Here is a 16,354-nt window from a genome sequence, read left to right as displayed (position 1 = left end):
CCCTCAAAACGACTAGGTAGGTCCCCAAGCCCAGCATGCTGCCCAAAGGGCAGGCGCTGCCAGGAGCTGACCAGGCGGGTGATGGAGGAGGACTCACACCAGACTCACGGAGCCAGTTCCGGAGGCTGGGAAGCTGCGTGGCCAGAGCAGCGGTCCTAAGTGGGTTTCCCAGACCAGCAGCCGCAGCAACATTACCTAAGAATTTCTTGGAAATGCAGATTCTCAGGCCCCACCCTGAACCTACTGAATCAGAAACTCCAGGGGCATGGCTGGCAATCTGTGCTGTCACAATCCTTCCTGAGGGTTCTGAGGCTCCTGGGAGTCTGAGAACTGCCAGTGGAAGGAAAAAAATGGAACGGGAGAGGCCTGTTATCCTCAGTTTATAAGCTGGGGAAACTGAGACTGGAAGAGCTGAGGCAGCTTATCCAGGAAGCTGGGCACTGCCGACACAAGCCCACACCCCAGGGCCTGGACTATTGGGTTGGAACCTTGGTGCTGATGTGTAATGAACGCTCTGACTTTGCACAAGTCACTAGCTTTTCCTCATTATATAGTGGGGTTGAGGGTGGCCTTCAGGGTTGCGATGAGGACCGAATGTGTGGGAACACGGCACAGGGCTTGCAAGCTGCTGTCAGGCCAAGTCGCTGTGGCCGCGCTGTCCTGTGAGGTGACGGACCGGGCATGGAGATGAACAAGCATGGAGAAGACGCAGACTGTGTAAAGATGACAGAAGGCTGGTGCACCACCCCCAGGGCGATATCTGCTCAGGATCACCCTGGTGCTGTTGTCCAGACTCCTGCTGTGGGGAGGCCCCTGCTGTCCCTGTGTGTCTCCTGTCGTTCCCTCTCTAGACGCCTCTTCTGGAGAAAAGGCTTCCCCGGCCTAAGGCTGTCATGACCCAGCATGGATGTCTTATGGGCTGACAGGTACTTAAGGCATCACTCATAGAACTGGCCCCTTTCGTGTGCCACACCCCATGCCATGTCCCCAGGGGACTCCAAGGGAGAAAGGCCATCATGCCCACTGTCAGTGTGGTGCACACTACAGGCCATCCCACCTAACAAGGCTCAAAGACATGGGCCCGGCCTTCAAAGAGTTCGTGGTTTGGACTCTTCCCTGTCTCCTGATGGTCCCCTAGAATACTGTGTGGCTGCAGGGGTGGAGGGAGCAGGCTGATTAGGACAAACACCCAGGATGGCCAGAGTTGAGCTAAGTTGAACTTCCACATCCCCACGAGGGGCTTTGCTCCCCTGGCCTCATGCCTCTGTGTGTACTAAGTTTCCCAATAGTGTACTAAGTCCCTGCACTATAGATCCTTTCTGATATCCCAGGGAATATGCAGAGGTGGTGTCCCTAGTGACCAGGCTGGGCTACCCGTCGAGGAGACAGGTGTCAGAAACCAAAGAGATGTGTCCACAGGCTCTGCCCACTCACTTCTGCTCTTTCTGGACTGTCCAAGGCAGGCTGGAGCCAGGGACCACAGCAGGAACCCACCAGCTGGGCACCACAGTCTCCGCTCCACATTCAGGAGCAGGACAGGGCAAGAGACGGGGCTGGGATGAGCAGGGTGGGAAGGACAACCGTCGGCACCGCGACGAGGCTGGAAGCTGATTCTTGGCTCATGGATGGGGCGAGCAGGGCGCCTGGGCCCTGTTGGACTGCTCATTCCAGAGTGTGGGAGACAAACGCCGCTCCCTGCCCGTCAGGCCTGAGTTATCTACAACATAGGGTTTCTCTAGAGAGCTCATAAAGCAGCCGATGCGGCAAAGCAGGTTCAACACTCAATAATCTCTCCATCTCACTCCAGTCGGACGCCAGCATATTCATCTTGAATTATCCTTTCAAAGGCCAAATCAATCCTAGCAAGTGCCCGGGTTCCGGCCGCACACAGTGCTGCTGCCAAGAGAGCCCAGGAAAGGAGGGCCCACAGGCAGTGCTGCGACACCAGGGCATACCCTCTCCCTTACCCAAGGGCACAGGGCCAGAGGGGACCAAAGTTGGAGGATCTTGTGCCCTGTCCACCATGTTATGAAGGAAAGTGAGGAAGACGGTGGGTGGGGACCCTGTACCAGCCCTGGGGCTGGAAGTTTCTCCTCTTCATTCACTCTGATCTGTGCCAAGAAGAGTAGAGCATTGGTTACAGAGAGAGAGAGACATGTGGGCTTGAATCCAGCTCAGCAGCTTAATGCCTATGAGCCCTTGGGTGGGCAGCAACCTGTCTAAGCCTCAGTTTCCTCATCTGTAAAATGTGCTCCATAACTACCTCCTTCATAGGGCATTGTGAGGATTAAATGAGTGAGGCATGCAAAACATTCCTAGCATAGTTTCTGGAACACAGGAAGATGACCAGGAGGGAGAAGTTGGGCCAAGTCTGTCCTGAGGATAAGGACCAGCTATAAGAGCTGGCCACCTCTAGAATAAAGAAGAGCGGACTTGGGAAAGCCCTGCAGACCCTGGACAGCCGCTGTATGAAAAGGAACAGGCTGCCTCCAGGGAGCTCTGGGGCTGGCCAGGGGCAGTAACAGCAGGAGGCAGCCAGCCTGCTAGTAGCAGGTGGGGCTCACTGCCTCGTGAGATGTAGAGTTGCCCACTGCTGCCAGGGCCCACCAGCGCTTGCACCACCTGTTGGCAGGCAGCTGCATCAAGGGGATTCCTGGTCAGGCTGGGAGGTGGGCCCAGGAGCCTCTAGGCCTCTTCCACCTGGAGAGTGAAAATGTCCCTTGGAAGAGTAAGGCATCAAATCACACCACATATTTACGTGGCAGCACAGTGAGCTTTGGCCACATAGAATATCGTTCCTGTCCCCAGGCTGCTTCTCACCTAGTTGGGAAAAGTACTGGCCAACAACAGCACCACCACAGATAATAATAGTTAACTTGTACTAGTGCTTATTATCTGCCAAGCACAGTTTAAAATGCCTGACTTAGCCAGGCACAGTGGCTCATGCCCCCACTTTGGGAGGCCAAAGTGGGAGGACTGCTTGAACTCAGGATTTGAGACCAGCCTCAGCAACACAGGGAGACCCCCACCTCTACAAAAAAATTTAAAAAACAATTAGCCAGGTGTGGTGGCACACACCTGTGGTTCCAGCTACTTGGGAGGCTGAGGTGGGAGGATCACTTGAGCCCAGGAGGTCGAGGTTGCAATGAGCTGTGATTTTGCCACTGCACTCCAGCCTGGGTGACAGAGCAAGACCCTATCTCTCTCTCTCTCTCTCTCTCACACACACACACACACACACCCCACACACACGCACACACACACACACCACACACACAAAGCCTTACTTTAATTAACTTACTTAATTCTCACTGCAACTCTATTAGTAAATATAGTGTGATCATTTTCCCCAATTCTGAACTGAGTAAACTGGGACAGAGAGAGGTGAAGTAGCTGGTGATACAGTCCATACTTGCTAAAGATGCAAAGCAGTGCTCGTTGGAAGAGGAGGCATTTAAAGATGAATTGCTCAATAAAAACAATGTCCACCATTTGTACAGCTATTTCATTTCTAAAGCTCTTTCATTAGCTCCCTGTGAGGTTGTGCAGGCAAGTATGATCATCTCCATTTCTAGAGGAGGGAAACGAGGTTCAGAGAGGTTAAGGGACTTGCCTGTGGTCACACAGCTAATAAGTGGCAGAACTGGGATTGAAACCCAGGCCTTGTGCCTCCCACTCCATGCACTGTGCTCAGATGTGGAGAGGAGGAAGGGAAGGCACTTGGGTGAGGGGACCTTCAAGGAGATCCTTGCACCAAGGAACAACTTTCCTGGTCATCCAAGCCCTTTCTTGGTCAAGAGCCAACAGAACAACTTGATCTCCTATTCCAGGAAAAGCTGTTGTTGGACAGTCAGGCTCACAGGTCTCCTGAGAGGTGTAAAGAACAGTCAGGACGAGGGGAGTGATGACAAGTTCAAAGTCGGCTCTGCCTGCCCCTGTCTCCTCAGCCAGCTGGAGGGTGTTCAGCTCTTGTAAATTACACCTTTGCCAGTTTCTAGGGAGTCCAAGTGTTCCCGGTTGGCTGCAAGCTCAGCACATCTTCGTCCCAATGGCACAGTTGAGCCAGGCTCATCTGTCAGCCCCCCACCCCTGCAAAGGGGGTGCCTGCTGCCTGGCCACAGCACAGCTGGGTGAGACCCCACCCCCCGTCACTGCTGGTCACTAGAAAAGGCTGTGGACCCAGGAGCAAGCAAGCTGACTAATCTCATATTTTCATCTATTTTCTCCAAAGTCATTTTCAGCACTCTTGCTTACTCTGCATAGTATATCCAGCAAGGATGTGCATCGTCTGAGAAACAGGGAAGCAAGGGCTGAACAGGGAAACTGACTTGCCCAAGCTCACACGGTTGCATAGGGGCAGAGCCAGGCTTGGGACTCAGGCACTGGCCCCAGTCCAGGGCCTGGTCTCCCAGATCAAGCTGGGCTGGCCAATCTCCCCTCCCTAGGAGCAGCTGCCCCTTCATCCAGCACCTCTCCTGTGTGGACCCTTGGCCACTGAGGCTCTTTCCTAGGTAACAGACTGAGGAAAGACTCTACACAATCCTGGGAGGCAGCATCGCAGGGCAGTAAGAGTGTGGCCATTGGAGACTGAACATGTGGAATTCAAATCCTGACTCTACTGCTTACTGGCTATGGGACCTTGGGAGGCTTGCTGGATCTCTCTGAGCCTGGAACAAGGTGATCGTACTAGAACAGATTTCCTGTCATCACCGTAAGGGTTAAACAAGATCATGCAGGTAACCTAACTAGTAAAACACAGGGGCTAAATAATTACTATTGTTATTTTCATTTTTAACCACAACTTCAAGACACAACACAAACTGCTTGCCCCACAGCTGGTCAGCCTGTTCCATCGCGTCCTTGTGAAATGTCCCCCCTCCAGCTTCAGCCTATCAAAACCCAACCACTCAAGGCCACCTCTACTAGGAAGATTTCTCTGTCCCTACACCCAGGATGAGTTTCTTCCTCCTCAGGGCATTAGCAAGGCTCTTTGGTTCATGCCTCCCACTTGCCTGGTGTGAAGTGGTCATTTACCATTGGTTCTCTTCTCCACTCCAGACTGGAGCTCCTTAAAAGCAAAGACCTACATACAGAATCCCAGATTTGTGGTGAAGTGCACAGGCTTTGGGGTCAGGCGGCAGTAAGTTCAGGTTCAATTTTGTCCCTACACAAGCTGTGTGACCCTGTGTGAGTTACTTAACTTTTCTGAACCTCTGCTCCTCAACTGCAAAATGAGGGTTATAAGACCCACTTTTTTGCTGTTAGTATTCAATGAAGCAATGTGTATGAATGACTCATCTAGAGAGATTAAGTATGTAATAAAAGCTAGTCACTATTTCCCCAGTTATCGCTAATGTGCATATCCCTACCCCACCCCGGCACAGCCTGGCACAGGTGTTCAGTGCCTGGCATTAATGGCATGCCCACATGACAGGTGGCACATCATCATTATCATTAGTGTTATTATGGCCGCATCCAAAACACCAGCCCTGCCCCATACCCATACCTGTGTGTTGAGGGGCAGTCTATAGCTGGGGCTGCCACAGGCTCCAGATGTGCCCAGACAGGGACCTCTTGGGAGTGACTGCAGCCCTAAGGACCCCTAGGAGGGCAGAGTCTGTTCTATTACCAGGAGGGCCTATGCCGCCCTGGATAACGGCAGAGAGGAAGCAAGGACACAGAAGCACCCAAGCCCTCCCGGGGGTTCTATCAGTCACCCCCTACTCCCAGGAGTGAGAGAAAAATCTTCCCTTCTGTGAGGGCACCAAGAGCCCAAGGCCCTGGGCCCCTCGGTTCCAGCACCAATCATCTGGAAAGATACTAGATCACCTCCTTCCTCCAAAACCACAGCCCACTTGCCAACAGTCCCAGGAAGCCTCCAGGCTACCCTCACTTCCCCTCCTTAAGCACTCTAGCCCCAGATCCCAGCAGCTGCGAGGCAGCTGGAGACTTCCCCAAATTTCAATTCCCGAGCTCACAGCCCACCAACCCAAGAGGACGCCCCTTCTTGCCTGGGGCACCAGTGACTGCATGGGCAGAGCCCCTGGAATTCCCTCTGTAGCTGGTGTGTGAAGTCAGGGCAGATGCAATCTGGACCCCAGCAGTAACTCACCAGGGACCCTGGGCAAGCGCCCCATTCTCCACCTCAGTTTCTCCATCTGTGTAACTGTTTGTCTGACAAAGCGGTCACAAACAGTCCAACAGGAGGCCCCTGGGGTTTATCACGGGTCCTCTGATTTAGTATAGAAGTGAACACACAGGTGGAAAATACAGGCTCTTTCACCCCTCACTGCTACCTGTGACTTTAATTTCCACCAAAGATGGTTCTTCTTCCTTAGCACCTGTTACAATCGAACATACTGTATATTTTTTTTCTGTGCTGCTTTCTGTCTGCTCCCCGCTCTAGAATGTCAATTCCATGAGGACAGGGATTTTTGTCTCTTCTGTTTGCAAGCACAGTACCTGGAACAGTGCCTGATGCATAGAAGACACTCAACAAAACATTTGTTGAATGAATGAATATAAGTATATATGTGCATCTGTCTGTCTACCTATCTATCTATCTAATCTGTCTATCCTAGACTTCTGGGCAAGATTACATTTGCCCAAACAGTTCTACAGCTTAGAAAGGAGTTTAAAAATCATCTTAACTGCAGAAAAAAAAATTAGTGGGAAAGTTGATAAAATTTGCATAAACTGTCATTAACAGTATTACATCAAAGTCATTTTTGTGGTTTCCATAATTGTATTACAGTTATGCAAGATGTGAACACTATGGAGAGCTGGGTGAAGGGTATATGGGAACGCTGTACAATTTTCAACTTTTTTGTAAGTCTAAAATTATTTCAAAATAAAAAGTTTAAAAATAAAATAAAGGGCCAGGTGCAGTGGCTCATGCCTATAATCCCAGTGCTTTGGAAGGCCAAGGCAGGAGGATTGCTTAAAGCCAGGAGTTCAAGACTAGGCTGGGCAACATAGCAAGACTCCTGTCTCACACACACAAAAATTAAAAATTAGCCAGGTGTTGCTGCATGAGCATGTAATCAGCTGCTTGAGAGGCTGAGGTGGGAGGATCACTTGAGTCCAGAAGTTCCAGGCTGCAGTGAGCCATGACTGCGCCACTGCACTCCAGCCTGGGCAACAGAGTGGCACCCTGTTTCTAAAACAAATAATAACATAAAATTTAAAAAGTATTTATTTTAATATGTATTAGGAAAAGAGAATCAGCATCTCAGCCCTGAGATTTCACTCTGATGGTACAAAATGGACATCTGTCTCTCTATGCAGGTGCTGTGTCCAGTTCCACCCCTCCTCTTTTTGGAGACGTTCCCATTGGGCGTAGCTGGGAGGGGCAGACCCTCACTATCGCCTGCCCCTTTGCAGCCTGAGCACAGACACATGCTCAAGTTGGCTTGGCCACCTGGACACTGCTGTCCGTGCCATGAGTGGTAGAATTCATTCAGGGTGACAGCAGTGACCGGCTGGACAGATTAGCCAATTTCCAGTCTAGGTCCTTTCGTTGTCAATTCCAAGAGCCTCCAGCAGCCTTCCAATAGAATGGACAGCCAGAGGAGGTTTCTCCAGCGGGCAACCAGGAAGTTTGTCTGACACATTAAAGTTTCCTTTTAAAAATATGTTTATAGGAGCTTAAAAGCAAGCGAGCGATTTTAAATTACAGCTTGGATTTCTAAGCACTTGCTATGGGCCAGACATAGTTCTAAGGGTTTTACAATTTGCTTGCTTAATATCCACGTAAACCCAAAGAGGTAAACTGAACGTTGTTCCCGTTTTGCAGAAGAGGAAAGTGAGGCACACTGCTAGTAAGAGGCAGAGCTGGGATTCACACCCAGGCAGTCTGGGCCTCACTTTCTCCATCTTCATAATGGGAGTGTTTGATGAAAACAGTGGCTCTCAAACTACAAGTCCATCCTGGGCCCTCTGAGGACGCTTCAGGTTAGGGTGAAGGCAAAGGTGGACAATACAGGCTGTTACACCCCCACTGTCTACCTCCCACCTTAACTCCAACCAAAGATGATTATTTCTTCTGGGCACCTATTATTGTCTAATACACCCTATATTTTTTTTCGTAGAGCTGATATCTACCAGGCTATACCACCTCTGCGAACACAGTAGGCAGAAAAGCCCCAACTATGCAGACAGCACACACCCAACTGATGTCCGGGAGCCACTGGACTCCTCCCATCTCCATCCCTCTAAGCTCCACAGTTCCTGTGGCTTTGCCACCAGCCCTCGCCGAGGGACAGCTCTGGGGTACCATGACCCCTCTTGCCTGTGTCAATCTTAAGCAACCTTCTGGTTAAGAGAAAAATAATTCTCCCACTGTGGTTCTCCACCCTCTCCCAAGAATGCTTCTCCTCTTTAAAGGGACTTTGGGAGGAGGTTCCAGGGAGGAGGGACAGTCCTTTCTGGAGCACCAGGGCTAAAACGAGTCCCAGAAAAGTCCTCGATGCCTCCCAGACTCCTCTCTCACCTATGCCTCGGTGCCTGCCAGCGTCTATGCTCATCACCCTTGAGCGTCGGCTGCCCACACAGCGCACCATCCGCCCTCCCTGGCCTCCCACTCTGCTCCACAGGGGCTGCTCCTGCGGGGAGTTGCCGGCCTGCTTGCAGGCACACTGCTCCTCCGTCTGCTGAGACTGCTGACGCGGGGTCAGCCCACCTGAAAATTGCTCTCCCTGGGTCCAGACGAAACAGCTGGGCATTGATGGAGTTTGGAGAGAAATTAATCAGCGCCAACTGGCAGCAGTGCCAGGCGCTGCCTGGGACCAATCCATCCTAATGAATCCCGGGTTCCCACCTTAATGGCTCCTGACAAGACTAATTTACTCGTGTAGGTGATTAGCATGGCATTATCACCTTAATTGTGGCTCAAGACGCTTTTGGGGTGCTGGGGGTTCTGGCAGGGGAAGTCAGCTCCATGTGTACCAACCTCAGTGACCAAAGGAGGGACAGGGAGGCAAGGGGAGGGGACCCAGCAGGACATCTGACATCCACTCATCCACCAAGCAGTTGCTGAGGCCCCCTTTGTGCCAGGCACCATGCTTGGCACAGAGATGGAGGCCCAGCTTGTTCTTCTGTCAAATGCAGATCATGCCATCTCTCCAGGACACTCACTGCAAGTTCTAACAGGAGGCCAAGCACTTGAAGTGCCTAATAGAGGCTCAGGCGGGAGGCTGGCTGTCAACAAACCGTAGCTCACATGAGCTCTCCACGGTCTTGTATGATACAGAGACGCTAAAATCACCGTTAATTATAATGTCAACATTAATAAGATTAATCAGTAAAAATTAATAGTCCAATGGGGAGTTCCACACAAATAGCCACGCTACAGCATACTGAGGGCTTTCACAGATGCAGACAAAGCCAGCAGAAGGGCGGGCCGGGGAGGCTTCGGAAGCCTGTAAGCACAAGGGACATCTGAGCTGCAGCTTGAAAGAGGAGCAGGACTTTGCCAGGCAGGGAAGGGAAAGGCCACCCCTGGCCAAGGAAACAGCATGATGAGGGCACGGCAGTGGGACAGAGTGCCAGGTGTCGATGCTGGGGGGCAGGGTGTCTGTGGAGAGTGGGGGCGACTCGCTGAGATAAAGAGCTCCACTTCTTCCTGCAGGCACTCGGGAGGCTTCTGGCTGTGGGCGGTTACCACTGTGACAGGAACCCTGTCCCCTCCAGGGCATGGGGTATGAAGGTGGTGGCCAAGGTGCAGGGCCTCGATGCCCTCCAGGATCCCTGCTAGTCCCCCTTGATCAACTTGGTGTCTCCAAAACAGGTTTCATGCTGCCACCTCTGCATTCCTCCCCCAGGGCCAGCCACGGCTTAGGGCCCCAAGGGTCCCCAGCAAATATTCTACATACAGCTCAGGCGGGCAGCTGGGATGGTAAAAACAGGACCCCGGCACAGCACGGGCCTTGCCATTCACAAGCATAGGCACGTACAGCGTCTGTGCCATCTGCAGGAAAGTGCTCTCCTGGGCCCACTCCCTGGGCAGTCATCCCCATCGCCACCAACACCTTGCTCCTGACAAGCCCCAGAGAGAAGAGTGCCTGCCTGAGCCTCCAGGAAGGCTGGTGATCGGGACTTGGAGCCAGGCCCTGGGTCCTGCCTTGGAAGATTCCCCTACATGCTCACCAAGTCCAGACATGCACTCCTTCCCTAAGTTCCGGGCACACACTAGGGCAGGGCTGGGCTCTGGGACACAGTGATGGCCAGGCCACCCGGAGGCATTCACAGACCAAGAGGGGAGCCAGAAGAGCAACTGAGTAACAGCAACATCTCCATGGGGCTAACAGAGAGGATGGCCAGGCCCCGGAAAAAGCAAAGGGAGCAGCACTTAACCCACAATGGGGAGACCCAGGAAGGCCACCCAGAGGCAGTGGCATCTGAAAGAACCTGGTAAGCGCAGGCTCATAATGTTCCAGGCAGCAGGAACAACAGCTGCAAAGGCCGTGAAGTGGGAACTTGCCTTTCACACTTAGGGAATAGAGGGAGACCAGCACAGATGAAGTAGAGCTGGCGAGGGGGATAGCGGGGTGGGGGTGAGGTCTGACAGGTGGCAGGTGCTGGGCTGCAAACAGCCTGGATGCCGTTGAAGAACACGGGCTTTTACTCCATGTGGGAAGGAGGGACTTGAGCAGGCCTTGGAGCGGGCTCTGCCTCAGGCTGGGCGGGGCCATCCACAGCTGGGATAAAAAAGGCCACAGCTTGGGTGAGGGGAGTCAGGGAGAACACTGAGACCTGAAGAAGACCAGGTAACTGGGCTTGGACCTCGGTGATGGGAGTGGGAGGGCCGAGAGGTGAGAAGATTCTGGGATGATCTTGGAGACTGAGCCAACAGGATGCCCTGAGGGATGGGAGGGGAGGGGAGGGAGAAAGAGAGGCACAGGAATGAGTCCCAGCTTTCGGCCTGGGCAACTGGCAGGATGGAGCCGCAGCTGAGATGGGGAAGGCTGCTGGTGAGGCAGGAGTTTGGGGGAGGTCAGGAGTCCAGCTTTGGACAAGCTGAGGATGAAGATGTCCCTTTAGACACCAGGCAGAAATGTTGAGTAGAGAGGTGGCTACAGGAGTCTAGAGTCTTCCCTGAGGAGTGGCCCAGGCAGAAAATGTAAAGCTAGGAGTTGTCAGCATATAGGTAGTGTCCAAACCAGGAGGCTAGATGGGACCACCATGGGAATGAGAATGAGGAGAGGAGAGACAAGAGCTGAGCCCTGGGGCCCTCCAATGCTAAGAGGTGCAGGAGGAACCAAAAGAGAGGCTGGAAAGGGGAGGGTGGTATCCTGGAGGAGAAAAAGATCAACCAATTGAAGGCCACAAGGTCTGGGAAGAAACGATGGGATTTAGCAACACAGAGGCTGTTGGTGATCTTGACATCAGCAAGGCTGGTGGGGCATTTCAAGTAGATTCAGGGCCAGGCACGGTGGCTCACGCCTGTAATCCTAGCACTTTGGGAGGCTGAGGCAGGAGAATCACTGGAACTCAGGAGGCGGAGGCTGCAGTGAGCCAAGATTGCGCCACTGTACTCCAGCCTGGGTGACAGAGTGAGACTCCATCTCAAAAAAAAAAAGTAGATTCAGGTGGTAAGTGGGAGACGGCACCCCTGCAGCACCTGTCCCTCATGCTAAAGGTGTCATGTGACCATTCAGGGCTGATAACCAGGGCCAAGGTGTGGGTGAGGCCAACCAGCCTGACCAGGGACTGAGCTGCTGATCTGCCCTCGCGCCACTCCACCCATTCCAGGCTCTGCTGCCAACAACTGATGTTCACATCTGGAGCAAGACATGCAGGGACGCGGGGACCTGTCTGGGGAAGCAGGGCGATGTGAACAGACCAGGAGAAGGCAGCACTAGTTAATGACTTCATTTGGCTTCTGTCTTCTCCGGCTGGTAGACGGTCTTCAAAAAGAACATTACACAGAGGGAATTGGAGCCTGAGATAGGTGAGGAGATAGTAGTGAACACGCAGTCTCTGTGAGGGATTTCAGATGGCCATGCTGTGCCCTCCCATTCTGCTCCCAGGCCACTGGCCCCCTGATGGAACGCAGGCAAGAGCATATAAAATGACAAGGCTCAGAAGGTTGGGGGTGGATAAAAGTCTCAGTCTCTAACCCAGGAGAACACATTCACAGAAGCTACACACAGATAGACCCTGTAGCCCAACTCTACCTCTGATTCTTAAAAGGAATTTTTTAAATGAATTAATGCATAAAAACACTTAGGACACTGCCTTGAACAGTCAATAAATGCTGTTGTTATAATAATTTATGTTATGTGTATATATAGTATGTCGTATATGTTATATTATCATTTTTAATCTATGAGGCTCCAGCAATCAGAATTAGACCCAATGGGTAGTTCCAGGGAGGCAGGTTTCCTGTTACTCTTAGGGAGAATTTTTTCTTCCTGGAACCGTCCCACAGCACAGAGTGAGCTGCCTCGTAGGCCCATGAACTGACCATCACTGGGTGTCTAAAGAGAAACCAGGTAATGAGGCCTCGAGCTGGAAGTTCGATCTGCCTACAACTCTGACCTCTGGTGAGCTGACACGTTCAGCCTGGGTTGGGCTCTGCCTCTTGCCCTGGCACTGAGCACCACCCTGGATCCAGCTTATCTGTGTGTTTGTCCGCCCTGAAAGCCCATGGCTGGTAGGACAGCCCAACCCGCCATCCCTGGGCCACACACGGGCCTCCCTTTAGTAACAACGAAACATTCCCAGGTTGGAAGCTTTGGAGGCGGTGGTATTGTATGTAAACTTCCCAACAGTCCAGTGAGGGGACTATCCCATCCCCATTTTGGAGACTGGAACTCTGAGTCAAAGAGTGAATGGTTCGTGAGAGCCAAGTCTTAAAGTTAAGTCTCTAGACCACCCCACTCCCCATGGCAGGCAAAAGGCCAGTCCCCTGGACAAGCTGTTTCAACCTCCCCCTCTCCCTAGCCTGCTGGTGGGAGGTCTGCACCCATGAAGCCCACCACGTCCATGTGAGTCCATACCCACCATCTGCTTGGCCCAGGGCCAAGTGGGTGCCAACACCCAGCAGACGGCTCCAGGCTGGTCTCTGAAGACCTGGAAACAACTGGGGCCAGCCAGGCTGCCCCAGCCAAAGTCCACTGGGTTTATCTTTCCAATGCCCACTCATTGTTGAAATGAGGAGATAGAGGCCCAGAGAGGTACAGTGCTGTGCCCAAGGTCACACAGCGAGAAACAGATGTTGGGCTCCTAACTTTCAGGTGAAAGCTGTGCTGCTCCCATACTGATGCAAAAGGAAGGGAAGAGGCTGGGAGGGCACTGAGCCAGCTCCGCACCCACCCCCTGCCTAGAGAGATGAGCACAGCTATCTTCCAGCTCACTGAGCCCCCTCTCAATCCTATGGCACCCTGGAGTCAGGGATCAATCCCCATGGTACTAGACAGCCACCCTGCTGTGACTGCCAAGTGCAGCCTTAACAGGGCTTGAGGCCTGGAAGCTGCTCCCGGAGGCCGATCGATGCTGGAGTTTGCAAAAGACAATCAAGAGTCAGAGCTGAAGGCAGCAGGAGAAGGGCCTGCTGGAGGGCTGGCCACTTGGGCATCCAGCCCGGGCTTGTCACCATCAGCACAGGTCACGCAATGCCCACACCTCCACAACCCATCCCAATACATAGGCCTCTGAGGACCCCATGCTCAGAACCTGGCATGCAAGTCACAGATGTAGGGGCAGAGTGGGGACAACTCACTTGAGAGGGGCCTTCACTTCCCCCAGCCGGCAGCAGGGTCAGTTAGTGGCTGGCCACACCTCTGCCTCAGTGGCCCACCTGCCCCAAATATATCCCTCCACCACAAAGGGATCTCCCAGAGGTTGAGATTTAAATGGACACGAATGATGATAAACGCTGCTAACAGCACATCCATCTGCCTAGACACACGCACTGTGTGCTGCTCTGTTGGCTCCATGCCAGCCCCACCCCAGGTCTGGGTGGAGAGAGGAGTCACAGGTGAATTCCACCCAAAGAACACAGGTGTGTTACAAGTCCAGTCGCCCACAAATATCGCCCAACCCAATCCAGAGGGGAGCAAACAGCTCGGCAGGGTCCCCAAGGGATGTGGGTACACTCTCTACCCTCAGAAAGGGTCTCTGCCTATGAGAGGGCATTCCAAAAAGGCAGGAACCTTCTTCCTGGGGAGCCCTCAAACACCCAGATCCCCAAACCTTAACCCCAAATGTAGCCTTACAACACGGATCTGTCACCAAAGTAGTAGCCGGTTTCCACAGAGGGCCCCCCACAGCCCCCATGAACAAAGCGCTGCTGGGCCATGGGGACAATCCCCACAGCAAACAGCCAGATGCACACCTGCTGTGCCCAGCACCCCCTGAAAAAAAAGCCTCCATCAGGAAGAGTGAGAGGCGCTGCTCACAGGCCCCCACTGACAGCAGGGGAGAGTCTGGGTCCGCGTAAGGCACCCCACTTCAGCAGAGATCGTTGACAAATTATGCATCCACTCTACCAAACACCTACACTGGGTTTTATATGAAAGAGTGTGTACATGACCTATCAGGTGAGCATCTCAATATCCCGCCCCACTCTGAGCCATCATGCCTCATTTTCAAGTTCAAGTGATGCTCCCTAAAGACGCACCATGCTGACCCCTGACGCACTCGGTCTCTGGCACACAGCCACGCCTTTGCACACGTAGAGCAGGCAGACCTGAGAGTGAGAAGCCCCAGATGATAGGCACTTTCCCTAAAGTGACACCAGCGAGAATGACATGACAGGAGGACTGTCGGTGGAGGTGGGCAGGCCCTTTTCAGGTGCTGCTGTTTGGCTGCCTGCACACGGGCACAGGTGCCTTCCCATCAGCACAGCTATAAGACAGCTCCTGCAATTCAGCCTCGGTTTCTCGAGAAGCTTCTGGGTCCTAAGAACTGAGCTAGGACCATGGGGCCACAGATGTAGGAGGCAGGCCCTCAGTAGGGGGCCAGACACTGGAACAGACCTGAGTGATGGGGCGACGGGCCGAGCACCAAGATGTTTATAATCACCCCCTAGTTCATGTTTTTTCTCATGCCAAAACCAGGCAAACTCAATGCAGAAAACTTAGTAATCACAGAAAAGTGCAAAAGGCCACAAAACACAGTCCACAACAGCTGCCATCTTCAAATATTCACAAGGCCTTCAAGTGCAAGAGGAATCCCAACTAGTGCGGGAGTGGAGCATCTGAGGCTCAATGTGATAAACCATTTGATGTTCAGAGCTTCCCTCTGTGGGACTGAGTACCCGTCCCTGGAGGCATCCTAGTGGGGGCCTCTCTGAATACCATGGAAAATACTCCAAAATCAGGTGGAAGATGACCTCAACCTATAAGATTCCCTTCATTTGTGGGAAGGGATTGCACCCCAGGCTAGCCGCACGCCCACCAGCCCGTGTCCCCACTCACCCACAGGCGTGTCCTCGCTGATCAGCAGGTATGTATCAAAGAAGTGGTTGGTGAAGAAGGGCAGCCGGTTCACCTGGCCTGGAAGTCAGAGGACAATAGCATCAGCCAAGTACCCCCCATCAGCTTTACACACTCTATAAGGTGACACAGGGTGAGGGCTGCAGTGGGCACTGAGCCTGTGTCCATGGCCATGGGCAACTTCCCAGGACCCTGGAAGTCACTATCCTGCCTCAGGGCAAGTGAGGGACAATGCCAGTAGGTCGGCAGGCACCTGTCAGGTGTGTGGCGAGTGAGGCCGCCTGCCACAGGTGCCTGCTGAGCATGGCCACATGGAGCAAGCATATGACAGGGGCTCCCCAGGCAAAAGACAGGATTTAGAAGCCTCTGTATGAAAAAAATTAGTATAAAATAGCTCATTGATCTTTTATATTGATTATATATTAAAACGATTATATTTTGGATATATTGGATCAAGTAAAATATATGATTAAAATGAATTTCACCTGTTTCTTTTTACTTTTCTGATTATTATTTTTTTAAGACAAAGTCTCACTCTGTCACCCAGGCTGAAGAGCAGCAGTGTGATCATGGCTCACTGCAGGCCTGACCACCCAGACTAAAGCAATTTTCCCACCGCAGCCTCCCAATTAGCTGGGACCAGAGGCATGCTCCAGGCCAGGCTATTTTATTTTATCTTATTTTATTGTATAGATGCGTTGGGGAGGGTCTTACTATGTTGCCCAGGCTGGTCTCCAATTCCTGGGCTCAAGCAGTCCTCCTGCCTCGTCCTCCTAAAGTGCTGAGATTACAGGCGTGAGCCACCACACCTGGTCTCTTTTTACTATTCTACTGTGGCTCTTAGAACATTTAAAATCACATGTGGCTTGCATTGTCTTTCTATTGGGTAGCGTGGCTCTAGCAGAATATGAGCT

General features: G+C 52.5%; 1 protein-coding gene across 10 annotated transcripts in view; it reads right to left on the bottom strand.

Moving 5' to 3' along the window:
* The window catches only part of CDH23 (cadherin related 23), a 419,373-nt gene that overhangs the window by 353,573 nt on the left and 49,446 nt on the right, over positions 1-16,354 (bottom strand). For all 10 annotated transcript variants that reach the window (XM_021943382.2, XM_021943384.2, XM_031652259.1 and 7 more), the window contains one exon: positions 15,423-15,500. In XM_021943382.2, the coding sequence (XP_021799074.2) occupies positions 15,423-15,500 (78 nt within the window). The remainder of the gene's footprint in view (positions 1-15,422; positions 15,501-16,354) is intronic.

The sequence above is a fragment of the Papio anubis genome, chromosome 11, assembly GCF_008728515.1.
Source record: "Papio anubis isolate 15944 chromosome 11, Panubis1.0, whole genome shotgun sequence".
Classification (NCBI taxonomy): domain Eukaryota; kingdom Metazoa; phylum Chordata; class Mammalia; order Primates; family Cercopithecidae; genus Papio; species Papio anubis.
This window is presented reverse-complemented; position numbering and strand designations above follow the sequence as displayed.